The following is a 27,083-nucleotide window of genomic DNA, read 5'->3' on the forward strand; positions in this document are numbered from 1 at the left end:
AAAATATATGTGCATCATTTTACACCACAAGTTCAAAAGTCTTTTATCTTTTCTTAAATTTCATACCCAGTCAAATGAGTTCACATAAATTGAAACAGAGGGAGTATAAAATTTAAGAATGTCACACGAATAACATATGATTAAAATAACTCATAAAATAATTTTCTAATCATGTTAAGCACCCTATTCTTACCCCAAAAGTACGTGTTATAACATTTCCAACTTGTCGACCTTCGACCAAATATACTTTCTTCAATTACTTCCAACCCTCTTGATACTTGTTATACATAATCTTAAATACTTGTAGCACAACCAATTTTTTTTAATGGAAAGAGATTATATGGTAATTGAATTCTTTGGAAAAAAGTTAACCCCCTTTTCTTAAGGAATAAGGTTTTCTTCTCCTATAAATAAAAGACTCCTTTCCCAATTATATCAGTTCTTGAGAATAAGAATCTCTACGATTTTCTGTCTTTCGTACTATTTTACAAAGTCATACATATACTCGTATATTTATAAAATGTTAAGATCATTTGACTTTTCTCTTCCTTATTTTTACCAAGTCTTGAGATAGTAGTTGAATCAGACGACCTATTTGACGATTCTTCCAGCCTGCCAATTGCCATTCCACGCACGACTTCAATTTCTCAACCCGCGTCTTCTTCTTCTTCTTCCTTCCTTCCTCTTTCTCTTCCACCCTTACAAAACCTCCTCCATATTATTCCAATTCACCAACTTCCGAAAACCCAAATCCCATCTCAAAATGAATGATCTATTTTCAGGATCTTTCTCTCGTTTCAGAGCTGACGATCAATCGGACTCTCACGCCATAGAAATGGGAGACATTACTGGCGGAGTCAATCTCGACAAATTCTTCGAAGATGTTGAAGCCATTAAAGACGAACTCAAAGGCCTCGAGAAAATCTATTCCCAACTCCAATCTTCCCATGAAAAAAGCAAGACTCTTCACAACGCTAAAGCCGTTAAAGATCTAAGATCCAACATGGATAATGACGTTTCCATGGCATTGAAGAAAGCCAAATTCATCAAAGTTCGTCTCGAAGCCTTAGACAGATCAAATGCAGCGAATCGAAGCCTCCCTGGATGTGGACCCGGAAGTTCATCTGACAGGACGAGAACTTCAGTTGTGAACGGATTAAGGAAGAAACTTCAAGAGTCAATGAATCAGTTCAACGAGCTAAGGCAAAAGATGGCATCTGAATATAGGGAAACAGTTCAACGACGATATTATACCGTCACAGGAGAAAATCCTGATGAAGCAGTTCTTGATACACTCATATCTACAGGTAATATATTTGAGTTGTATTTGACATAATAGTATTATACTCCTTCCGTCCCAATTTGTTTGATATTTCGGTTTCAACCTATTAGATCAAATCAACAAATACATCATAACTCAAATCATTTAAACTTGGACGAATTAAATACCCGACCCGTTAGATCACATCAATAAACGAGTTACAACTCAACCTATTTAAACTTGGAGGAATTGAACAGGTTACTCAAAAATGAGTTTGATTTTGACTCCACAGGTCAAAGTGAGACGTTCTTGCAAAAGGCAATTCAAGAGCAAGGGAGAGGACAAGTGATGGATACAGTTATGGAAATTCAAGAAAGGCATGAAGCTGTGAAGGAATTGGAGAGGAATTTGAAAGAATTGCATCAAGTATTCTTGGACATGGCTGTTTTGGTTGAAAGTCAAGGAGCTCAACTTGATGATATTGAGAGCCAAGTGAATAGGGCTAATTCCTTCGTTAGAGGGGGTGCTCAGCAACTGCAAGTGGCAAGGAAGCACCAGAAGAACACTAGAAAATGGACTTGTTTTGCTATTATTCTTCTGCTTATCATCATTTTGGTGGTGGTTCTTTCTATTCAGCCATGGAAAAAATGAGAATTTGTCTATGGTCAAAGGTCTTCTGGTGGACCCCTTCAATGTTTTGAATATTCTAAATTTTTATATTTTATTATTTTAGCCATGCTTATTATTTTGTGTTATTTTGGATTTTTTTTTTGTTTTTAATGTGGGGAAGAGTAAACTGGATGGGGGTCCATGTGCTATTTAGAGAAATACTTGGGAGTTCTCTTTTTGTAATTATTGCTGTATTTAGAGTATAATTCTTTTTCTATATTGTTGGCAGGTTAATTTGTTTGTTTGATTATATTCTCATTTAGATTTAAGTTATGCTTCTCTTGTTTAGGTTGGGTTTTTCTAAATTGATGTTTCTCAACATTTTGCCTCACTTGGATTTAAGTCATGCTTCTCGGGTAACTTATCTTAGATTTTGCAAAATTGACTTGAACTATTGATTTGATGCGGTTTATTGGTTTCTTTCGTAAATCCTATGAAAAATTATGAAGTGTCTAGGAGATAGAGGTACAAAGTTGTTACTTGTTTTATGGATAGAGTAGACTGTAACAATAATTATTAAGAAAATGTATGAGATCTAATATAAGACAATATGCAAAATGATATTTGAATGATATATAAAATGGATGCTTCCAATCATGAGTTAGTAGAATAAAGGTAAAAATGGGTCATCAAATGTCCAATCAGACGTAGAAAATTTCAATGGAAGGAATAGGTCACCAGAACAATTTCTTTAGGTATCTATCTTAGTTACTCGCCTTCCATGAATATGAACGGCAAATGGTTGTTTGTATACAGAATGGTTTCGAGTCATAAACAGGAAATATTAGGGTCAAACTGTAACATCTTCTACCCGCCGCCAAAAGGCGGCTCTACAAAAAGAAAAAAAGGACCCTCGAATCACCTGCTTCAGATGGATTCACAAGATATTTCAATTCTCAAATTGTGCGTTCAGATATGATTCCTTCAACAGATAATGTGGTAGGATGGATAAGATCTTTTACCTTAATCGCTTCGATATGAAGAAATTTTTAATAAGAAAATTAGCTGAATCAATGAGTGCTAGATACACAATAGTTATAAAATATTAGGAATATAACGTATAGATGAGGTTGGTCGGTCAACTTCTAATCAGTATTGATAGTCGACTTGATGGCTTTAAATTGCGGAATTTCTACAAACCAATCTTCAATCATTTATGGTAATCTCCTCGTTGGACTAAAGAGAAAAACCTTCATACCGACTTTTGGGTTGACAAAGTAAAATATCGTACAAGGTAATTCGTTATCGAAAATATCATTCTTCTAATTGGAATAAAACAAAAAGAAATTCGGTTATTTGCCCCTTTTATTTCTCATGTTTTAACACATTTAATAAAATTTTAGCAAGAATGAGTCAATATTAGCAAAAGTTATGTATCTGATATTCTGATTAATTCATATATTCCCGTTGACTTGTTATCAAAATATGTTTAAGAGCCCGTTACATGGTCATCGTGATGAGAGTGCCACCGTTAACAGAACTGGAATGTGCAGGTATTTTAGAATTTTAAATCAAGTTCATGGAATCACGGATACTGTTTCTCTTTTAACAAACTGAACTTATTTAATAAGACAAACCAACTACCTACTGGAATGTCTTAGAGTAAATTAATAGTTACAGGAAATCAATTCAAGAAAATTAAAGGAAGCTTAGGGTGTGTTTGGTAGGAAGGAAAATGTTTTCCTAGAAAATGAGTGGTTTTATGACTAATTTTTCCTTGTTTGATTGATGAGTGGAAAACTTTTTCCGAAAAATATTTCCTAGTGTTTGGTTAGAGAGTAGAATTTTTTTTAGAAAAATATTTTCCCTTTTCTTGATAGGGCAAATATTTTCCTCCAATTGGAGGAAAATAAGTTCATGAAGAAATGTTTTCCAAACTATTAAGCCAACTAAACATAGGAAAATTGAAAAACATTTTCCGGAAAATGTTTTCCTTCGTACCAAACACACCCTTAGTTCCAACTTACATTTACTATTTCCTAAAAAATAACCACTTACGTAGAAGCGTTAGGAGAGCCCCCGAAAAAACATTAGAATTTTTTTCCCAACAGATACATACTAATTAAAATGAGAAAGATAATATTGTTCATCATATAATAAGGAAGCAAGAAACCCTATAGTTAATTGAGCAGAAATATGTGTAAAATTTTGATTTACAATTATAATTTACTGCAGACAATCAGAAATAAAATTTTAAAATATAGAATGAGTATGATATAAGGAAATATAAAGTAGCTGAATATATGAGCATTGAGCATTTTGCATGAGTATCTCTATTGATTCAAGCGATGAGTTATATTACAATCAAAATACATTTGGTAACTGTGCATTTTGAAAATGCACAGGCAATGTAGCAACACAGCTTACCTGCATCAAGTGACAGACCAATAGCAGACAATAACTGGTGCAAAAAGAAGCCGAGGCTGCGAGAAGGTTACATAAGCTGGAAAAAGCATGTCTTCACCGCATATAAAACTCTACATTACTCCAAATGGCTGATTCTGTTATGAATCTTGGTGATCTTATGAGCTGAGACTAGAAAGTAATTCATTGTTCTCAGAATCATTTTCAGGACTTGTTTCGACAACTGATGGAGAAGATAGGGGAGCTTTCTGCCCAGCCACATTTAGTCGCAACGGCCGTCCTTCAAGTTCCTAATTGCATTATAAAACTGTGAGAAACAAGGATATGCCAAAAGGTCTCCAAGATACTTCATCACTATGTATCCTTACCACTTCATTCATGGTATCAAGTGCAGATTTCATTGCTTCAGCAGAAGAAAATGTAATGAACCCAAAACCTCGAGATCTTCCAGAGGACCTGTCATAGATGACTTTTGCACTCATGAATCCGGGCTGGTCAGCAAAAGCATCTCTTAGACCTTGAGAAGTGAGGGCCCAGCTAAGATTTGCAACGTATAATTTGTGAGGGCTATCTACAAAACCTTGATAGGTGCTTCTTATCTTTGCACTCATTACTTCCCTTTCACCTCCTCTTGGAACCTCAGGGAAATTCACCTTGACCGTACGACCTCCAACTTGCTGTTAAGCATTTCACCACAAATAGCAAGGAAAGAGAAAAGAGGGGCAATGTAAGAAAAGAGTACATTGGACAGTTCTCCGACTAAATCAATACGACAAACAAACTGGTCACAAAGGACAAATACAGATTACTTCAAACTTTTGTAATGGCTTCCATATTGATTATTGATATACTGACTTTATTAAGTAGAGACATGTCACATCTTTCTCATTTGATAATCATCTAGCAGGTAAACATTGGACTTTTGGTCTTTGCAAAGAATTCATACGATTCCTGTTTGTTTCCCATATCATGTGAACAGTTGTGTCCTCAATTTAACCTTTTCTCTAGGCACCAAGGAGAGCATGTGAGAATTCGTGCATCAACGAGTGCAATAACCCTCTGAAACTGATACGGCCAGATGACAAGTAATGGCTATAATCTATTTTGTGGATGATTTTCGAGCTGTGAACATCAGTTGCTCTCTATGCCATATTTCAGAGCGTTTAGTAAGCTTCAGAGTGCATTCTGTAAAACTGTAGTAAAAATGTCTTACACAGCCCGATTACTAGCTTTGTCAAACTTGACTGATTACTAGTTTATTCCTCTTTTCTCCCCAGAAAGAGGGAAAAAAAGGATACCTTATAGAAGTTACAGATACCAAGAAACAAAAAGGACCCAAGCTACATATTACACAGAGAAGAAATCTATCTAGCAGTTGTTACATATTTAGAACACTGATATGCCTTTACCATAAATTGAAGTAGTAGGAAAATAATTAACTACATTTTTTAATAGATGCATAGGTAAAAACATCCATCATTCAGATGAGCAATGAATGACAAGGAGACAAAACATGTTTTCTTATCGAGACAAAGTTCAAGGGGAGCCTTGGAGCAACGGTTAAGTTGTCTCCGTGTGATTAATGCTTGCATTACGGTAGATTATCTACATTACACCCCTTGGCTTGCGGCCCTTCCCCGGACCTTGCGTGAATGCAGGATGTTTTGGATACTGGGCTACCCTTTTACAAAGTTTTCAAGATAGGCGAATAACACACCATCTTAATTATATTCCTAATGATTGACTATCAAAATTTAACAGGGGTATTACTATTTTTTGGCATCCCAGACAAATAAGTTCTTTTTGACAGCTTAGCAATGCATAAAAGAGTCCTTGCAATAAAATGATGAGCGGAGTGTAAACTTACAGATCCATCAAACAAGCGAATTGCTTCCTTTGCCTCTTCAACACTTCCCATCGTAACAAATGCAAATCCACGACTCCTATCTGTAACTCTGTCATAAACAATCTATAAATCCATGAAGAAAAAGAACAATGAGTTTCACTTTATCATATATTCTAAAAAAGAATATGACATCCATCAGAAGTCGAACTAAAGTACAAACAAGATTGATACTTGGAAATCATGAGCCCAGTTTCAACTACAGCTACGTTAATCTACTCAATGCGAAAAGTCTTCTTTCAGTTATAATCCACAATAACAAACCAATTTTCTCTGGCATCAAGATAAAAAAAAAAAAAAAAAAACCCTCTACTTTATCTCAAATGATTTAAGGATTTGAATTACGTCATCTACATTAGTCTTGCCCGTCTCAAAAATCAATTCAGAATGTCAATGCTATGAGATTTTGTTACATAATTAGTAAAAAGTTGATAAATAGCAGACAAGAGCAATCAACATTTACAACTTCTATGACTACCATATTCCACTTAGCATTCTAGGCATGAGTTCATCCGAACCTAGATTGTGGCTTGGATCTTGTATATGTGTTGAAAAATTTTCTTTAGTACAAATAATTGATCTCGAACCATGTAAATCATATAAGTTGTGGTAGAATCCCGAATGCAAATCCATAAAGTTCAAATCTTGGATCCGACTTTGATGCCACCTATCTTTATGTCCAACCATACCCCAAAAACTGACCTATATAATAGTTCTTTAAGGTAAATCATTTTTCAACAATGACAGATATTTTGCATCTTAGCAGAGGCACCTGCTCAACTGACAATTAGTCTTAATTACCAATCTCAATGATCAATGTTAGAGTTCATAGTAATAGGATTGCGTTGCCTAATCAGTAAAATAATTGGAACTTCAGTACATGAACAGAAAAGAGCCAAAGAAGAAAATTAAAAAGAATCCAATCAAAGCAACAAAAACTCAAAACAGACCTCAACATTAGCCACTGTGCCAGCTTCAGCAAAGATTTCAGACAATTGAGAAGAGGTCATTGAAAAAGGCAAATTACCCACGTACAATCTACCACCTTCAACTGATTCTGACTCAACACTTTCTTCTTTTTCTTCAATTTCCTCTTCTTCTTCGGCTGACAATGCAACTTCTTCTTCGTCATCTTCTTGGACAACCTCAACTCCATCAGACACAGAAGCACAAGTGCTCAAAAAGATTGAAGAGCGATAAAGAGAAGATATGGGGAAATGGGCTTTGAGTTTTGTTGAGTTTATCTTGAAGTTGAAGTGAGCATTATAAGTACTTAAGGAAAGATGTTCTACTGAGAATTTAGGCTTTTGAGTGAAGAGATACAGTGAAGAAGTAGAACAAGTAGATGCTGTAGCGGCAACTGACATTTTGTACCAAAGAACCAGTTCGGGTGGAAACGAGAGGATAAAATTTGAGGTTGGTTTTAATGGGTTTGGCGGATAAGATCGAGATATGGGGTTTTCAGGAATTAATTTTGGATTTGTCGTCCTCTCTATTACGCCGCCTTTTCATTTCTTCAAGTGCTTATTTGAATGAGTGACACTCATGTCTATTTAGATTTTTGAAGTCCAGATAGTATATTTTAGAAAATCACTCTCCAACTTTGATAATAATAAGGCAAACAAAAAACTCTCCCCACAAAATTATGCACCCATTAATATCATTATTTCCATTTTCTATTTTTTTTTAAAAAAATTTCAAGGGGAGCCTTGACTGTTAAAGTTACTGTCATATGACCAGGAGGTCACGGGTTCGAGCCGTGGAAATAACTTCTTGCAGAAATGCAAGGTAAGGCTACGTACGATAGACCCTTGTGGTCCGGCCTTTCCCGGACCCCGCGCATGCTTTTTTTTTTAATTTTTAAATTCAGTGTTTAGGTTGAATATTGCTGCTACTAATAGTATCGTGCATTGCTATTATTTCTTTTCAGTTGTTGTGCGTTGAAACATTATTAGAGAACAATAATTGCGTTTCCGTTGCTCCCAAACGCACACGCAAGTATACGTGATCGACAAGTAATATAAGATTGTAAGTCTAGATATCGTACCCACAGGGACTTGTGATTAACTATCAACTAAATTAAACCAAACAATTAATCTATTCAAGCGAATCCTAACGTATGAATATTTAACTAAAATTAATCTAGAGTAGTAAATTAAGAGATTAAAGAAAACAAGTTGGCGAATTATAGAGACGAATTCAATGTGAGTGAATATTCTAGAGCTATAAGTTAGCTAACAATCCCGTTGAGTTTTCCACTTAAATCGTCTAATTAATTTATCCGGTTTATTGGTTGATAGGGTTAATATTGCTCGTAGCCTTCTCTGGAAGTACAACTCGCCTATTCAAGCTAATCTAATGCCTATATTCCTGTGGAATTAGAATTAACAAGAACGCGTTGATAATTCCTGTATAGTAACCAAGCAAGGCGATTAGGTATATTCATATCTTAACCGCAAATCCGCCCTCTCTAAGAGTTAAGATCTTGCTCTACTCAATCTTATATGCAATCTAGAATTTCCTCTCCCGAGTTCAATCCTAGATTCATAGATAGTATTCAATTGGTGATCAATCAATCATATAATTAAGTACAAGATTAAATAAATAAACTACTATGATAAAATAATAAGACAATTCAAGATTCAAACTACAACGTTCATGTAGCACCCAAAACTCTAGAACTAATAAACTATGAGATTAAAGGAAGAGAAAGAAGAAAAACTAGTTAGAAGCCTCCTCCGAGCATGGTATGTGTTGCCCCACATAAATTCTCCTTCAAAGTATGTTCGATCTCCTTCAAATTAGGTTTAGGACCTCTTTTATACGAGTTGGAGAGGTCTTGGGCTGAAATAATCTTGTCCCGAACGAAAAAGGAAAAATCCCGCAACAAAGCATCCTGGCCAGCGCCAAGCGCTGGTCCTGGTACGAAAAACAAAATTTCCTCCAACATTTTGCTTTGCTTTGCATCTCTTCTTTTCTCTTGTCTTCCATTAGGGGGGACAAACCCAGAGGGTGTCCCCCCTTTATTATTATTTTTTTCTTTCTTTTTTCTTCCGTATTTTATTCAATTTTGCTTCAAATCTTTTCATCTTCGCACTGCTTTATTCCTACACAGTTAAATATAATATTAAGCACAATATAATATAACTAATACTCAAAAAACGATTAAAAGTACTAGAATATGAGATAACAATGGGTAAATATATGCATTTTTGGCCGAACATCAATACCCCACACTTAGACTCTTGCTCGTCCTCGAGTAAGCATTAAAACCACTCTCAATAAATCAAGCATATCACCACTTCGGTTGGTATTAACAATTAGGCCCTATAGCAACTCAAACCATCAGATATACACTTTCTCATCATCGTGCAAGATATACAAGTCAAAAACAAACAACAAACTTATAACCTCCTAACCTCAGAGAGGGACTCTAACTTACCAAATTTAAGCTTGCTCACCTATTCTGTCAAATAAAGCTAATAACATCACCTATCTATCATGAAACAAGTGCCCTCACAAGAATAATAGTCCATACACTCAAATCCAAGAATGAATATAATTTAAGGACTTTGCATCAAAGAACAACTCTCGCACTCATAAAGAAATTCATATGTATGCACAAAGAACCATAGGCTTGCCCATTATGTACATCTCTACTAATTAAGTATGCTCGAATAAAATCAAATAGGACTTGAATGGGTTGTAATATTGGCTATGGGAAAGGTAGGAGAACTATATAATAATGACTTACACTTCTCTAAGTACTTTGCACTTTTAGACTTCATCGCCCATTATTTCTACTCTTCACTTTATTTTTTCAGTCCTCTCTTCGTCAATTATTTCACAAGTATTTTCCTCACATCAAGAACGTTTCATTTTTTTTCAAAGCAATTGTTTTTCACTCTCTTTTTTCTTTCTTTTTTATGTCACATTCCTTCTCAAGAAATCTTTTTTATTACCTTTCAGCCATCATTGGTCACCATTTTTCACTTAACCATCCCATTATTCAAATTTATCAATTAATATCACGGTCTAAGAAATAATGCTCAAGGAAGCAGGGTGCAAAAAATAGGGATTCAATAAAAGGATCAAGGCGAAAATACAGCTTCCAAACAAATGGCTGTAGGCTCAAAGGGCTAACTAGTGGTACAATATCTGAAAAGGCTAAAATTCACAAGACATATCAAAGAAAGCCTATTATCATCTTCTAAACAGAGCAACAATTTTATTTCGCTTGAATAACATGCAGAGCAAGTTCTAGACTAAGATGCAAAATATGGAATATATGTAAGAAATCCTCACTCCACATGGCACAAGTATCAATCAAGATGGATCAATTCCACTCTAAGACAGACAGGATCATCGCAAACCACAAAATAAGAATAAGTTATATATAGAGTCACAACCCTGAGCTTAAGTGTCAGAAAATTTGCTATTTTACTCGAGCACTCAGAGAAAAATACTACTCAAGCTCAGGCCTAAGTATGTTAGTATCAAACGAGTAGCAAAAGTTTTTCTTCTCCCTAAAAAAAATCTAATCCTAAAAATAAAAAAAATTTACCCCGTTCAAATTACATCCCCTAGAAAAGAATCGATGAAAAAAGAAAAACCAAGGGGGATTATTATCTAACTAAAACTAACTAGAAATAAAAATAAAATATTTTAAATTTTTTTATTGGACCTTAATCCCTCAAGAAAGCTGTCCACAAAATCCATCATCAAGAAAAGTCCTAATTTTCTGATTTTTTTCTTCTTTTTTTTCCCATTTTTTTAACAAAAAAATTACTACACCCAGATAATCTCCTCACCCCACACTTAACATTGTGCAATGTCCTCAATACACACTGAAAAATAGCAAGAGGATAAAAGAGACTCCCTAGTAGGCCAAAGGCCGAAGAATTAGCAGCTCACGAAATACTCAGACTTCTCCCAGGTATGATCTCTTGTGCGGGTACCTCACACTTAGTTTCAACCACCTGCTCGCTTTTGCACGTGCCTATTGGCTTTGACTCAATGCTCGTACTCCTACAAGATACAAAGACAACACTACAAATAATAGCATAATAAAAAAAATAAGCAAGAATAAAAAAAAATTGGGTTGCCTCCCAACAAGCACTTGATTTAATGTCGCGGCATGACGCCATCACATTCATCACTTTTCCTTCCACTTTGAAGATATAAATTGTACCCCCAATTTTGCATCAACTTTTGTATCACATTCCTGGGGCGGTTGTGTAAAAATAAAAAAATCAATTAATAGGTATCGCATCTTGCACTTCTTGGCCTTTAAGTGAGGAATGTCGTTTTGTCTCCTTGGTGTGGCAAATTTCAGAATATAAACACTTTATTCCTCATCCATTGACTCCTCCATATGCTCGACTGGATCAATTCCCGTGTCACCAACCAAATACAATGTTGAAAAGCATTTAGAATGAGGTCCAATACGCTCCAACTCTAAAATTGCATTATTTTTGATATCCTGAATTTTGCACTCTTCGTCAACCTTGGCATCATTAATAATATTTTGGTCGAATAGTTGAAGTTCCTCTTTCTGCTCCATAAGCTGGCCAACATCCACAAAAATTGATTGTGGGGCATCACACGCCTCAACCTTTTTATTCAATTGATCTTGCAGGTCATGGATATCTAAGCCAAATTGGTCTATCTCTTGCCTGAGCTCAGTTCTTCCTTCTATCAGTTGTTCTGTCATATTTGAAAGACCATCACGAAGAAACTCATGAGATTTTATCAGTTGAGTTTGTTCCTCTAGCCAAGATTGACTCATTATATCTGCTTCTTCTAAATCATCTTCTGGTGGGAACTCACTCTCTTTAGTCACTTCGTTCGCCTCGACCTTTATTCTCATAATTGTTGCACTAATTCTTTGTGTAGACTTTTGATTTTTATCTTGTTGCTCGGCTACTTGCCTCAGAATATTCCTAATATATGCATCAGGTTCCATATCTTGCACTTCATTGTCTCTATAAAACTCACAAACACTGTTAGAAAGATCATAAAAAGGGCTCAGAAAAGGATGAAAAGAATTAGGACAACCATCCAAATGGCCACCTTGACCACCACACATATTACAAATATTCTAACCATAAGATTGAGATTCACAATTTTGCCACAAGTGTGGTCCTCCGTAATATGGACATGGATCACCAAAATAAGAATAACCAATATTCGACCAATTATCATTCCAAGATGCCATATTAACAAAGATACCAAAGTATTAAACTAAGATAAAAGTAAAAAAAATTAAAAAACTTGAGTAGACAAAAAGTAAAAATCTAATCTAAAAGAATAGTTAATTTCTAAGTCCCCAGAAACGGCGCCAAAAACTTGTTGCTCCCAAACGCACACGCAAGTATACGTGGTCGACAAGTAATATAGGATTGTAAGTCCAAATATCGTACCCACAGGGACTTGTGATTAACTATCAACTAAATTAAACCAAACAATTAATCTATTCAAGCGAATCCTAACGTATGAATATTTAACTAAAATTAATCTAGAGTAGTAAATTAAGAGATTAAAGAAAACAAGTTGGCGAATTATAGAGACGAATTCAATGTGAGTGAATATTCTAGAGCTATAAGTTAGCTAACAATCCCGTTGAGTTATCACTTAAATCGTCTAATTAATTTATTTGGTTTATTAGTTGACAGGGTTAATATTGCTCGTAGCCTTCTCCCGAAGTACAACTCGCCTATTCAAGCTAATCTAACGCCTATATTCCTATAAAATTAGAATTAACAAAAACGCATTGATAATTCCTATATAGTAACCAAGCAAGGTGATTAGGTATATTCCTATTCTAACCGCAAATCCGCCCTCCCTAAGAGTTAAGATCTTGCTTTACTCAATCTTATATGCAATCTAGTATTCCCTCTCCCAAGTTCAATCCTAGATTCGTAGATAGTATTCAATTGGTGATCAAGCAATCAAATAATTAAGCACAAGATTGAATAAATAAACTAGTATGATAAAATAATAAGACAATTCAAGATTCAAACTACAACGTTTATGTAGCACCCAAAACTCTAGAACTAATAAACTATGAGATTAAAGGAAGAGAAGAGAAGAAAAACTAGTTAGAGGCCTCTTCCAAGCGTGGTGTGTGTTACCCCACGTGAATTCTCCTTCAAAGTATGTTCGATCTCCTCCAAATTAGGTCTAGGGACTCTTTTATACGAGTTAGAGAGGTCTTGGGCCAAAATAATCTTGTCTCGAATGAAAAAAGAAAAATCCCGCAACAGAGCATCCAGGCCAGTGCCAAGCACTGGTCTTGGCGCTAAAAACAGAATGTTTCACGCCACTTCCTTCAACATTTTGCGTTGCTTTGCATCTCTTTTTCTCTCGTGTCTTCCATTAGAGGGGGACAAAACCCAAAGGGTGTCCCCCACCTTTCTTATTGTTTTTTTTTCTTCCGCGTTTTATTCAATTTTGTTCTAAATTTTTTTGTCTTCCCACTGCTTTATTCTTACACAGTTAAAATATAATATTAAGCACAAAATAATATAACTAATACTTAAAAGAAAATTAAAAGTACTAGAATATGAGATAACAATGGGTAAATATATGCATTTTTTACCGAACATCAGTTTCTTTTTAGTTGCTATTAATTCTTTTCAGTAATGAACAATTGTTGAATATTGCTGCTACTATTTGTGTATTGCTAAAATGAATAAGGTGAATAAATATTGTTGTTACTGTGTTTACCCGTAAAGGGTACAATTAAATTTATACGTGATTTCTAGACAAGTGAACTAATTTGATCCTGAAATTAAAAAATAACTGAAGAAATATACAATACTTAGACTTAAAATGTAGATGAAATGTCATAGTTGACGAATCAGGGAACAAGGTTTCCGGGCACAACAATGATGAGATCAAAAGCAAGAAAATAAAACTGTATTATGCTTTGTATAGAATATAGTATAAGTTAGCCAGAAAATTCATGTCCTTTACAATGATAACTGAACTCTCTATTTACAATTATGTCTTGGGAAGGAGGTCCTAGGATCGTGCCTTCCTTTAATGTCAATTATGAAGGCCATTGATTAAGATGTAATGGTGGACATAAATGCCAAATTTCTTGTAACGGGTAGTAGCCCTTAATGCTATAGAATATTCTTTATTAAATGCTACCGGGCGCAGAGCATTTAATACACATTTATGATCGTTATTCCTTCCAGTGATAAGTGGAATAGCTACGTTCAACGACCATCTCCGTCTTGGGTTCCATATGTCCTTCCTTTAGATGACCACGTGTCATATCGTATTTTACCCTATATAGATAGTCCCCTTGCTTTCCGGTGATATAACTTAGTGTTATCGGAAAGTTGGTAGAAACACTCATTTGATGTGAATTTCTATAACTCCCTCTGTAGGATTCTAACGGTTGATTTAACGCATATCTCTCCACATTTAATGCCCCGAACACGCGTCATCCTATGATTCAGCACAACTTTTGTCGATTAACGAGGTAACCATGGCCATGAATTTAGCCGCCAAAATTTTACTTATACCCATCATCCTTTTTCCCTTTGTATTCCATATTTTTCCAAGCTCTTGATCCACACGTTTGTTTTCCATGTACTTTCTAACTCTTTTCAAACAAAAAACCGTTTTCTTTCTTCTTATTCAATGGCTTTGTTCTTTCAAACGTGCTGGTTCTTCAAAAAACAAGAGCAAAGTTGAGGACTCTACTGCCTCCAACGGCGGGTTCCATCATCCCAAGAAGACTCAGCACCACAAAGGATCTTTAAGAGAAATTCACTATTGCTAACCCTCGTACATGGGCAGTTAGTAGGTATCCTTTTTCCATCCATCCTTCCAGTAGTCCTACTCTAAAGAAAGACCGCCGCTACCATGAGTTGGACATTATTGCTCCTGATCTATCGGAATGAGTGACCCTTCCCAGGGAAGGTTTTACATATTTTTACACGTATCCCTTTACTTTGGGTGGGTTTTCTTTGAGTGGAGAGATTGATTCCTTGATTGCGGAGTTTTGCCTTCGCTACCAAGTGTGCTTGGCACAGGTAAGTCCTTTGACGAGGAGGACGGTTTCCTGCCTTTGACCCTTGTGCCAGGAGACTGGAGAAGAGCTAACATTAGCTCGTATGATGAACCTTTACTCCCCCAAGATTTTCGGGGAGGGTGTATGATAAACCTCTACAAAAGTGGCCACCATACTTTGTTGACTAGTATGGACGATGATAACAACTGTGGGTGGACGAAACTTTGTTGCAATTGCCACCAATAGTATCATTTTGTCAATGACTTCATCCTTTCCGGCCGCTTGGAACCGTACTCGTAATATCTCCATTTAGTATATTTTATTTCACTAAATATTCTTTCATGTCCGTATTGATTCTTCATCCTTTGTATGTTTTAGCAACTTGATAGATCCAACCGGTGGTGGAAGGCTTGGAGCGGTGGGTTCAAAAGATCTTGGATGTTATGATACCTAAAACTCATTTATGGAAAGAGGTGGACCTTAAATAAGGGTGGAAGGCCAAAAATTATGGTAATTTCAACTTACCTTGCGTCCATTTTTATATGAAGAACTTGGTTGAACCCTTCTGACTTGTTCACAAAATTAGGTCTACCTCCGGGCTCTGTTGCTGTCCCTCAGGAGGACGTCTTGGTTGATCCTGTTGATTTAGCGAGGCTGCTTCAGGAGGCACATACTCGAACAAGTATCTCCAGGCCTGCTTCGGGCGTGAATGCTTCTTTACGGAGTCCCCGGCCGGAGAATAAGAAAACAAAGATAAAACGTTCTTCTGTGGCCGGGGAAAAGAATAAGAGGGCAAAGACTTATGCCCCTGAATCATATCCGACGGTGATGGTGACTGGTTTCCTTCTGAGCTGGTCATAGACACTGTGTTGATTGATGATGATGAAAAAGCTAGTGATGAGGGAACTTCTCTTCATAGAAGGTGACGATCCTCATCGTCTCAACATGATGCTTGACCTGTTGAGGCAGTTACACCAACCGAAGATGATCTCTCGACACTTTGGGGAGAGTTTGATTTGGTGGATAATGCCAATTCCCGTTTTTGGGTCCCAATTGTTACGTCTGATACAGTGGGGCTGAGTACCGGATCCTTGTCGTCTTTAGTTGGTGAGCATCCACCCACCAGCACTGTATTCGTGTTATCCTCCATCGGGATATGAGTAATTGACCACTCCCAAAATCGTGCCAACAGATCCTGAACCTTTACTATGTATTGTTGCATACGTTCTTCTTTAGTATCAAAGATCCCGTAGACCTGATTTACCACTAACTGGGAATCACATTTGGTTTCGATGACCTCAGAGTCTAATCCCCGTCCAGTTCGAGCCATGCGATCAAAGTTTCGTACTCTGCTTTATTGTTAGTTGAAGGGATCGTTCTGATGGCTTGCCTTAAGATTTCCCCTGAAGGCATGATTAAGACTATTTCGAGTCCAGACCCTTTTATGTTGGAAGCTTCTTCCATAATGTTTACCTTGAAAGATGGGGGTAACAATTAAATGTAATTTGTGGTTTTAAAGATATGTGATTTATTCTAATACTAGTGAATATTCAAGTAATATTAAGTTTAAATAAGATGAATTGATGAACCAAACCAGTGTTGTTATAACAACGAGGACCTTGAGCTCGACTTTCTTGGGGGCCTCGAAGTCATCTAGGAGCAATGAAGTATGAATAATAAATTAAAAACAATAAAGCTGAAGAACACTTGCTGAGCACGGTAAACAAGAAAAGCAGAGTAGAATATTCTATTGCAGTGCATAATGTGAGATGATCCTTACAAAATGATTGGGGTTCCCTTTATATAGGAGAAGAAAACCCCAATATAGTACATTCCTAATTGTAGTAAAGAATTCTATTGGTACAGGTGTACAATAACTTAGTATAAACCTGTACCATTTCACACAAATCTTATCCTTTAATTTATGCCCTGACCCATGTGCCCTTGAGAAATTTTCGCTCTTTCTTAAGTGCCCTCGAGATTGTACTGCCCTCGATGTCGGTCAAGCTAGGCCTTTGATCTGCTTCCTCGTGGTGTGCATCCCTCAGTCGGGTCTAACCCCTACTTTGATTCGCTCGAACTCGGACTCATAGCCCAATTTAAGACTTCAAAATCGGGCTCCTTGATTTTGATCGTATACAGATAGTCCTCGCATTTCTTAGAATAAGATGATAAGAAACGATTTGAACCTCAATCCTCCCAAGCCTCGCGTGATGGCGTCATGCTCGTGACGTAGGCGCTTGAAATGATTAGAAATATCATGTCAGCATACTTCCCCAAAACATCAAATACATTTCAGCTTTTGTTGGCCACTTGCACCGCCGGTTCCATCATCGACTTTCTATAAATAAGGGGTTACTTGGCTGAACAAAACCTGGACTCATTCCTTCTTCATCTACTTTTAGCCCTTTCCCTGCTCTATCTCTTCCTCTAATCACCTATTTCTATGGTTCAAACCTGTGATCACATGATCATATGGCAGTAATTTTATCAATTATGCCAAGGCTTCCTTTTTCAAAGCTTTGGCTTGAGACAACGAGAGAAGGGCACTGAATCCTTCCCGTATCAGAAGACAAGCGAACTTTACACTACTGCTTATCTCTCTTAACTTCAACCTGGTGTGGTGCATCATTCCTTTTGCTTTTCATGGAATGAGGTGGCACTATCATCTACTAGCTTTTGCATCCCGCACCGGAACAGAGTTCCGAGGATGGATTATTGCTCGTGCATCTTGCAACCCCTTTTGGTTTTTTCCTTTTGCTTGTTCTTTCTTAATATATTATGGCCCAAAATTTCAACGGAATGCTCAATCTCGACTACTAGAGATATAATTCCATTTATCGAGGGCCATCTGCCAAACATTTCCAAAAATGGGAAATAATACCCCCGAGAAGAGGATTTGCGGATACGCTGCTCTCAAGGTTGTGGCCTTAAAAGTGGATTAGGATCTTTGGCTTTTGCTTTTTTTGCTTCTTTGTTCTTGTGTAAGCATCCTTCGTGGGTGTCACAGTTATACTTTGTAATCCTTTCTTGGAAATATAAAGAGGATCCTCTTGTATCCCTTTCAGCCCATGCTGAAATATTCTATCTTTATTCGTAAAAGACTCGATTTTATGATTTCAGTGACTATCAAAAATATCGAGCTTAGGACATAATAAACACTTGTGTTTTTAATTGATCAATACAATACACCTCGAGCTTTTCGTTAACCCTCGAGATGAGTTCGAATGTGAACTTGGAACGTTGGGATTCTCGAGACCGAGATAGGTGAGAGCAAGATCTTGAGATGAAGTAAATCCTTAGATTTCCTTGCAGTCCCTGAGTGGGAAACTTCTCCACCTCGGGTAGCCCTTAGGCTTTTACAGTCGAGCGGGCATTTGCTCGAACTTGTAATAAGGATAGCCCTTAGGCCTTTTCATAGTCTTCGAGTGAGTGATTCCTCAAACTCAGATAGCCCTTGGGCTTAGTGATCGAATGGATACCCTGTTCGAATTCGAATTATAGGCTGCCCTTTATGATTTTTGACGAATTAATCCTTGATGCCTTGGTCCCGACACAAATATCGTAACGTCAGCGGTTGAGGCGACTGAAAAGTTGCTTTTGTATGATTCCCAAAATCAGTAATTGGAGGGAACTCAAGAAAGAGTAGGAATTTCTTATGGACACGTGGTCCAGGTCAATAATTAAAGGATAAGATTTGTACGAAATGGTACATGTGTGTACTAGGTTATTGTAAACCTGTACCAATAGAATTCTTTACTACTATTAGGAATGAACTATGTTGGGACTTTCTACTCCTACATAAAGGGGACCCCAATCATTTTTGTAAGGATCATCTCACATTATTCACTGCAATAGAATATTCTACTCTGCTTTTATTGTTTACCGTGCTCAGCAAGTGTTCTTCAGCTTTATTGTTTTCACTTTATTATTCATACTTCATTTCTCTTAGCTGACCTCGAGGCCCCCAAGAAAGTCGAGCTCGAGGTCTTCGTTGTTATAGAAACACTGGTTTTGTTCATCAATTCTTCTTATTTAAACTTAATATTACTTGAATATTCCATAGTATTAGAATAAATCACATATCTTTAAAACTACAAATTATACTTAATTGTTATCCCCATCTTTCAAGGTAAACGGTTTGGCGCCCACCGTGGGGATAAAGATAATAGTGATTATTTTAGTGCTAGTTTTCTGATAACACACGTTATTTTTCACACTTTTTCTTGTCAAAGATTCTTTGATTTTAGGCTAAGATATGTCTAGCACCCAAAATGCACCTGCTCATGACAGTGAGGGACTCAGAGAAAAAAGTGGTACAGGGGTCGGTGTACCACCCATCAACCCTGAGGGAGTGCCAAACGTGGAGCTAGTTGACATCAGTTTGCACAACGCTCTAAATACGGACACATGAACAGACCCCGTAAGTAATGCACCAAAGGAAGCCCGAGCAGGAGGCCAGGAAGCACGACGGATGGAAGAAGGAGGAGTCAACCTCCAAGCGATATTCGAGATGCTGCAAGCTCAGCAAGTCACCATCGCTCAGCTTTAAAGTCAGAATAGAACTCCTAACACCGCCGAACCAGTAGATGCCCAGCACGATCTAGTGCTAGGAAGGCCCAATGAAAGTGGCTCGGGGACTGACCCTACAATCATGAAAATGCTCGAGGAACTGACTAAAAGAATCGAGTCAGGAGAAAATAAGATGGAAGACAACGATAAGAAGGTAGAAACTTATAACTCCTGAATAGACCAAATATCGGGAGCACCTCCAGTTTTGAAAGGTCTAGATGCCAAAAAATTCATACATAAACCTTTCCCCCCAAGTGCGGCTCCGATGCCCATTCCCAAGAAGTTTTGCATGGCTGATATACTAAAATACATCGGAACAACTGACCCTAAGGAACATATTACTTCATATACTTGTGGAATCAAAGGAAATGACTTGAATGACGATGAAATCGAGTCAGTGTTATTGAAAAGGTTTGGGGAAACATTATAAAAAAGAGCTATGATATGGTATCATAACTTAGCTCCTAACTCAATAGATTCATTTGCTATGTTTGTGGACGCCTTCGTGAAAGCACATGCCGGGTCTATAAAGGTGGCCACATGAAAATTGGACGTCTTCAAAATAAAACAAAGGGATAACGAGATGTTAAGGTAGTTCGTGTCCCGGTTTCAGATGGAAAGGATGGAATTACCACCGGTCTCCGATGATTGGGCAGTTAAGGTTTAAATGAAAGAAGCTAGATTGCATCTCGACAACTAAAGTAGAACTTGATTGAATATCCAGCTATGACATGGTTGGATGTGCACACTCGTTATCAGTCAAAAATTAGGGTCGAAGATGACCAGTTAGGAGCCCCCTCGAGCTTAGTTCATCCTAACAGATTCACAGCCAAGCCCCCGAGGGACATGGACCAGGGATCAAGATTCAAAAAAGAAGGTATCAACCATATGCCAATCGAAGGAACTATGGACCAAGTCATAACACCTCTCGGAGTGATCGAAGAAGTGACCGGGGACAAGGTTCACGAGGGCTCATAAGCAAGTATGGGTTTGATAAGCACGCCGACCCCTCCGAGGTCCCTCGGTTATCAGAATACAACATCAACATAGATGCATGAGGGATCGTCTCAGCTATTGGGAGAATCAAAGATACTAAGTGGCCCGAGCCAATATAGAGTGATCCCTCCTAAAGGAACCCGAACTTGTTGTGCAAGTATCATGGCACGCATGGTCATAGAATGGAGGATTGTAGGCTGTTAAGGGAGGAAATGGCTAGGTTATTCAATGAGGGCTACCTTCGAGAATTCTGAGTGATCAGGCTAAGAATCACTTCAGGAAAAAAGATGCAGGCAGAAAGAATGAACCTGAATAACCTCAACATGTCATTCACATGATCATCGATGGAGTCGACGTCCCATAGGGACCTATATTTAAATGTACCAAGGTATCCATCATAAGGGAGAAATGGACTCGGGATTACGTGCCCAAGGACACCCTCATATTCAACACAGAAGACATCGAGGCTTTATCTCAACCTCACAATGATGCACTAGTAATTTCTGTCCTTTTAAATAAAGTTCAAATTAAACGTGTTCTCGTGGATCCAGGTAGTTTGGAAAATATAATCAGATCAAGGGTCGTGGAGCAACTTGGACTGCTCGATCAAATCATACCGGCATCTCGGGTCTTGAATGGCTTTAACATGGCAAGAGAAACAACGAAGGGAGAAATCATCCTCCCAGTCAACGTGGCCAGAACCATACAAAACACCAAATTTCATGTCATTGAGGGTGACATGATGTATAATGCTTTGCTTGGAAGGCCATGGATCCATAGCATAAGGGCGGTACCATCGACCCTTCATCAGATGATGAAATTCCCAATGAACAATGGCATGAAAACTGTATATAGAGAGCAGCATGCAACTAAAGAGATGTTTGCAGTGCATGACTTGGCACCAGTATCGACACCATCCACATCGGAAAAATCAAAGGATGAACAAGTGGCCAAATATCAATCACATCCCGTGCCCTCGGTTGAGCTCGAGGGACATGTGCTTTATGAACATGTAGCTGAGGACGAAGAAAAAGATTTCCTCATCCCCCGAACCTTCGTTTCCGCCGAGGAGTCAGATTCGACGAAGTCCACGGTCAAAGAACTCGAGCAGGCCATATTGGTCGAGCATCTTCTAGAACGAAAGGTATACCTGTGGACGGGGTTAACCCCCGAACTCAAAAAAACTCATTTAGTTTCTCATCGATAATATTGATTGCTTCTCTTGGTCCCACTTAGATATGACAGGGATCCCACAGGATATAACTACCCATAAACTAAGTGTCGATCCTAGATTTAAACAGGTGAAGAAAAAGAGGAGACCTTAGTCCGAGGTAAAGCATGCATTTATCAAAGAAAATGTAACCAAACTTCTCAAAATATGATCCATCAGGGAAGTAAAATATCCTGAATGACTAGCTAACGTAGTGGTAGTGCCTAAAAAGGGGAATAAACTTAGAATATGTGTAGACTACAAAGATTTAAACAAAGCATGCCCTAAAGATTCTTTCCCATTGCCCAACATCGATCGTTTGATCGATGCTACGGCGGGCCACGAGATCCTTACCTTTCTCGATGCCTACTCCGGGTACAACCAAATTCAAATGAACCCGGAGGACTGGGAAAAAACTTCCTTCATCACGAAGTATGGTACGTATTATTATAATGTAATGCCCTTTGGGCTAAAGAATGCGGGAGCTACATATCAATGCCTAGTTAATAAGATGTTCGAACATCAAATTGGCAAGTCCATGGAAGTTTATATTAATGACATACTAGTTAAGTCCCTGCGCATAGAGGACCATTTGACCCATTTGCAGGTAACATTTGACATCCTAAGAAAGTACAACATGAAGCTAAACCACGAGAAATGTGCTTTTGGAGTCGGCTCGAGCAAGTTCTTGGGCTTCATGGTATCAAACAGAGGTATCAAGATCAACCCCAATAAAATCAAAGCTATTGAGGAAATCACCGTAGTGAATAATGTGAAAGACGTACAACAGCTGACCAGACGGATAGCTGCCCTAGGTCGATTTATCTCGAGGTCATCAGATCGGAGCCATCATTTCTTTTCCCTACTCAAGAAGAAGAACAACTTCGCATGGACTCCGGAGTGCCAACAAGCCTTAGAAGAATTAAAACGGTATCTCTCGAGCCCACCCCTGCTCCATACTCTAAAGGAGGATGAAACACTCTACTTGTATCTATCTGTGTCTGAGGTAGCGGTAAGTGGTGTGTTGGTTCTAGAATAGCAAGGTACGCAATTTCCTATCTATTATTTGAGTTGGATTCTAGGAGATGCTGAAACCAGGTACCCACATTTAGAAAAAGTTAGCTCTTGCATTAATAAGTGCATCTAGGGAGTTAAAACCATATTTTCAATGTCATCCTATATATGTACTGATTACATAGCCACTTCGGAATGTCTTGCATAAGCCTGAATTATCGGGTAGATTGGCCAAATGGGCCATCGAACTTGGAGGGTATGATATCGAATATCAGCCTCGAACGATTATCAAGTTTCAAATTTTGGCAGACTTCATGGCCGATTTTGTGCCTGCCCTCATACCCGAAGTAGAAAAAGGAGATCTTGCTAAAAACGGGTACATCATCAGGGGTATGGACCCTCTTCGCAGACAGTGCCTCGAATGTGAAAGGGTCCGGGCTCGATATCGTTTTGAAACCTATTTACCTTGAAAATGGTAACTACAATTATATTTGATTTTGCGGTTATAAAAGTACACGATTTATTTCAATACTAGTTGTTAGGCAATAGATGTTAATTATAAGTAAAGAAAATAAGAAATGCAAACTAATAGGGCCACAAGATTCGGCCTCAAGCTGGCTGGAGCAGGGTCTCGAGGTCTAGATGGGGCTAATAGCAATGAACAATTGATGAAGAATTAATGATGGTGAGGGCCCCAAAGATGGACTTTAGCGGTTAATAATGAGCAAAAAATGAAGAACAATAAATGAACAATGGATAAATAAGCAATAAATATGAATTAAAACTGTGTTAGCAAAGAGCAGAGAATGTTGTATTGTATTCAATGTGAGTATGTTCAATGATTATCTGAGTCCTTTATAAGATGATAAGGGTCCCCTTTATATAGGCGGGGCAAATCCCAACACCGTACATGGCTAATAAATGACGAAGAAATGCTACCAATACAACTGTATAACGGCTCAGTACGGATTTGTACTATTCTTTTAGACTCTATCAGTCCTCATAGTGTGCCCTCGTGGATTTCCCGCCTTTCCATAACAAACATCGACTTTCATACTACCTCTACGTACATCATGGTGAATCGTTGACGTACCCTGCCGAGGTGGGTGCTTCGAGGACGGGCCTTGGACCGTGCTTTGATCCTGCCAAGGTCGGGCTTGAGCTGCCATAAAAGCCTTAAATCGGTCTTCCCTGATTTCGACCGTATACATATAGTCCTCGCATTTCTTAGAATATAATGATATGAAATGACTTTGACCTCGATTCTCTCGAGCCTCTCATGATGATGTCATGTTCATGACGCAAACGTTCAAGATGACTGAAACATCTCATCAGTTCATTTCTCTAGAAGCATGGAATATACCGCCGATTCATTTTCCCAAAAGCGGTGATTGCGCCGCCGATCCATTTCCCCAAAAGCATTAATTGATCTGTTGATACGTTTCCCCAAGGCATTGATTGCGCCATCAGTTTCGTTACTGTCTCTCTATAAATGGGAGATTGCTTGAGTCAAGACTTCACTCAGTCTTTTTTCAACAGCCTTTAGCCCTTTCCTTCTCTGCATCCTCCTCCTAACTCCTATTTCTATGGTTCAAACCCGTGACTGCATGGTCACGCGGCAACAACTTTGTCAGTTATGCCATGGCTCTTTTTCAAAGCTTTTCCCCACTGAGTGGGATTATGCTGGGTTGTTGTTGTTATTGTTGTTGTTGCTATTGTTGTTCCGAAATAATGAGAGAGAGGCCTCAAGTTCTTCCCGCATCAGAAGATATATGGATTGTAAACCACTGCTCATGTCTCTTAACTTCAACCTGGTGTGGCACCTCACTCTTTTTGCTTTCCATGGAGTGACATGGTGCTATCTACTAACTTTTGCATCCCACACCGATGCAATGTCTCAAGAAGTGACTTCACAATAGTAGTGCTGACAAGAGCCCCATACTCTCCAAGTTTTTCATCGGGCCACAATTTTCCTTGCTTGTTGAAAGCTTTTGCTCTTTGATAGGCTATAGCCTTTTCCTCATCTATTGCTGCTTTGTAGGAGGTTCTCGAAGACAACGATCTGAAGATTGAAATGGGGTCCCCGAGGAAACGACTATTGAAGATGTTGTTCCCGAGGATATACCCTCAAAAGTAGATTAGGCTTTCAGCTGTTGTATTTTGCTTTTTTGTTTTTGTGTAAGGACCCCTCGTGGGCCTTTGTAATAATCTTTTATTAATATAAAAGTTTCTTTTATTTTGCCTTTAGCTTGTATTGGACTCCATTTTGCCTTCGTTTGTGAGAAATCCAAGTGTATGACTTTATCAATCGGTTTGAATACTGGGCCCAGCCATAATAAACCCTTAGGTGTTTAATTGGTTAATATACATCCCTGGGGCTCTCTACTATCCCTTAGACTAAGCCTGGATTGATTTGATGTGAACTTAGGTCACCGGTACTTCTGGGCCCGAACTGAGTGAGAGCAGGGTCTCGATTTTTGAATTAAAGCCTAGCCTTTTTAGGCCTCGCTGATAGTCCTCGAGTGGTAAGTTTCTCGAACTAAAGCAGCTTTTAGATTTCACGACTGGGCGGGCGTTTGCTCGATAATCTGAGAATAAAGATAGCCCTTAGGTTTTTACAAATAATCCCCAAGTGAGGGTTTGCTTGAACTCGGGCAGCCCGTAATTGAGCGAAAATTTGTTCGATCTTAAAATAAAGATAGCCCTGAGGCCTTATAAATAGTCCCTGAGTGAGAACCTGGTTGAACTTGGGTAGCCTGTGGGCTAAATAGTCGAGCGAGCTTTTGCTTGAACTTGAAGTGAAGATAGCTCCGAGGCTTTATGAATAGTCCCCGAGCGAGAACCTGCTCGAACTCGGGTAGTCCGTGGGCTAAATAATCAAATGAGCATTCGCTCGAACTTGAGATGAAAGAATAGCCTGAGGCTTCATAAATAGTTCCCGAGGGAGAACTGGCTCAAATTCAGGTAGCCTTTGGGCATAATAATCGAGAGAGCCTTTCCTCGAGCTCGAAGTAAAGATAGCCCTGAGGCCTTATGAATAGTCCCCGAGCAAGAACCCGCTCGAACTCGGGTAGCCCGTGGGCTAAATAATCGAATGAGCCTTCGCTCGAACTTGAGATGAAAGAATAACCTTGAGGCTTCATAAATAGTTCCCGAACGAGAAATGGCTCGAACTCGGGTAGCCTTTGGGCTTAATAGTCGAGCGAGCCTTTGCTCGAGCTCGAAGTAAATATAGCCCTAAGGCTTTATGAATAGTCCCCGACCGATAACCTGCTCAAACTCGGGTAGCCCGTGGGCTAAATAGTCGAGCAAGATTTTGATTGAACTCGAAGCAAATATATCCCCGAGGCTTTATGAATAGTCCCCAAGCGAGAACCTACTCAAACTTGGGTAGTCCATGGGCTAAATAATCAAATGAGCGTTGTTGATACCCAATTTTTCCCTATATATTTGTAATATATATAAATACTTTCAAAATAGCATACATATGCATATATAAGCCTGCACAAGGTTTTTATAATTTTTCTATAATTTTAAGGATTTTAAATTGATTTATTTCCTCCCTTTTACTCATAAAATCCCCAATAATTATCCCTCAAATTATTGTTGTGGTAATTTAGTCATTTAAATTCTATATTTATGCCAAAATATTGTTAAAATATTTTTAGTGCATTTTTATAATTACATTTATATTTTTAAAACTAATTTGCATATAATTTCAATATTAGACCTATTAATGTATAATTACATTTATATGCATAAAATTGACCTTCTATATTTTTAAAATATTGAATATCTATTTTAAATCATTTTAGTGCATGAAGTTATTTTTTAGAAACTGTTATTTATTATAAATTATATGGGGATAAATTGGCTATTTAAAATCTAGCCAAATTGCATTTCAATTTTAGCCTCAATTAAACCCAATACCCCAGCCCAATTTTGTATTAAATAACCCGACCCAGACCCTAAAGGCACCTACCCGACCCAAAACCTATCAAATCCTGGCCGTTGATCTAAAAGATCAACGACCCTCGTTCAGTCTTGCCTTTTTTATTCCAAACGA

The 27,083-nt window shown here is 38.0% G+C and overlaps 2 protein-coding genes across 2 annotated transcripts; one reads left to right on the top strand and one right to left on the bottom strand.

Moving 5' to 3' along the window:
• Window positions 1-746: 746 nt before the first annotated feature.
• Window positions 747-2,197, top strand: LOC107768839 (syntaxin-121-like). Its single transcript, NM_001325000.1, has 2 exons — window positions 747-1,307; window positions 1,554-2,197. The coding sequence occupies exons 1-2, from the start codon at window positions 764-766 to the stop codon at window positions 1,910-1,912; spliced, it is 903 nt and encodes a 300-aa protein (NP_001311929.1). The 5' UTR covers window positions 747-763; the 3' UTR covers window positions 1,913-2,197.
• A 1,898-nt stretch (window positions 2,198-4,095) lies between these two features.
• LOC107768838 (33 kDa ribonucleoprotein, chloroplastic) lies at window positions 4,096-7,748 on the bottom strand. Its single transcript, XM_016587989.2, has 4 exons — window positions 7,148-7,748; window positions 6,162-6,263; window positions 4,663-4,971; window positions 4,096-4,584 (listed from the first exon to the last, which is right to left on the bottom strand). Exons 1-4 carry the CDS (start codon window positions 7,562-7,564, stop codon window positions 4,453-4,455), a joined length of 960 nt encoding a protein of 319 aa, XP_016443475.1. The 5' UTR covers window positions 7,565-7,748; the 3' UTR covers window positions 4,096-4,452.
• Between the last annotated feature and the right edge of the window lie 19,335 nt (window positions 7,749-27,083).

The sequence above is a fragment of the Nicotiana tabacum genome, chromosome 22 (genome assembly GCF_000715075.1).
Source record: "Nicotiana tabacum cultivar K326 chromosome 22, ASM71507v2, whole genome shotgun sequence".
Lineage (NCBI taxonomy): Eukaryota > Viridiplantae > Streptophyta > Magnoliopsida > Solanales > Solanaceae > Nicotiana > Nicotiana tabacum.

Coding starts and splice junctions, on each gene's coding strand:
- LOC107768838 (XM_016587989.2), bottom strand. CDS start 7,564: ATGTCAGTTGCCGCTACAGCATCTACTTGTTCTACTTCTTCACTGTAT. Junction 4,972..6,161: donor TTCGCTTGTTTGATGGATCT/GTAAGTTTACAC, acceptor AATGCTTAACAG/CAAGTTGGAGGTCGTACGGT. Junction 4,585..4,662: donor TTGATACCATGAATGAAGTG/GTAAGGATACAT, acceptor TAATGCAATTAG/GAACTTGAAGGACGGCCGTT.
- LOC107768839 (NM_001325000.1), top strand. CDS start 764: ATGAATGATCTATTTTCAGGATCTTTCTCTCGTTTCAGAGCTGACGAT. Junction 1,308..1,553: donor TGATACACTCATATCTACAG/GTAATATATTTG, acceptor TTGACTCCACAG/GTCAAAGTGAGACGTTCTTG.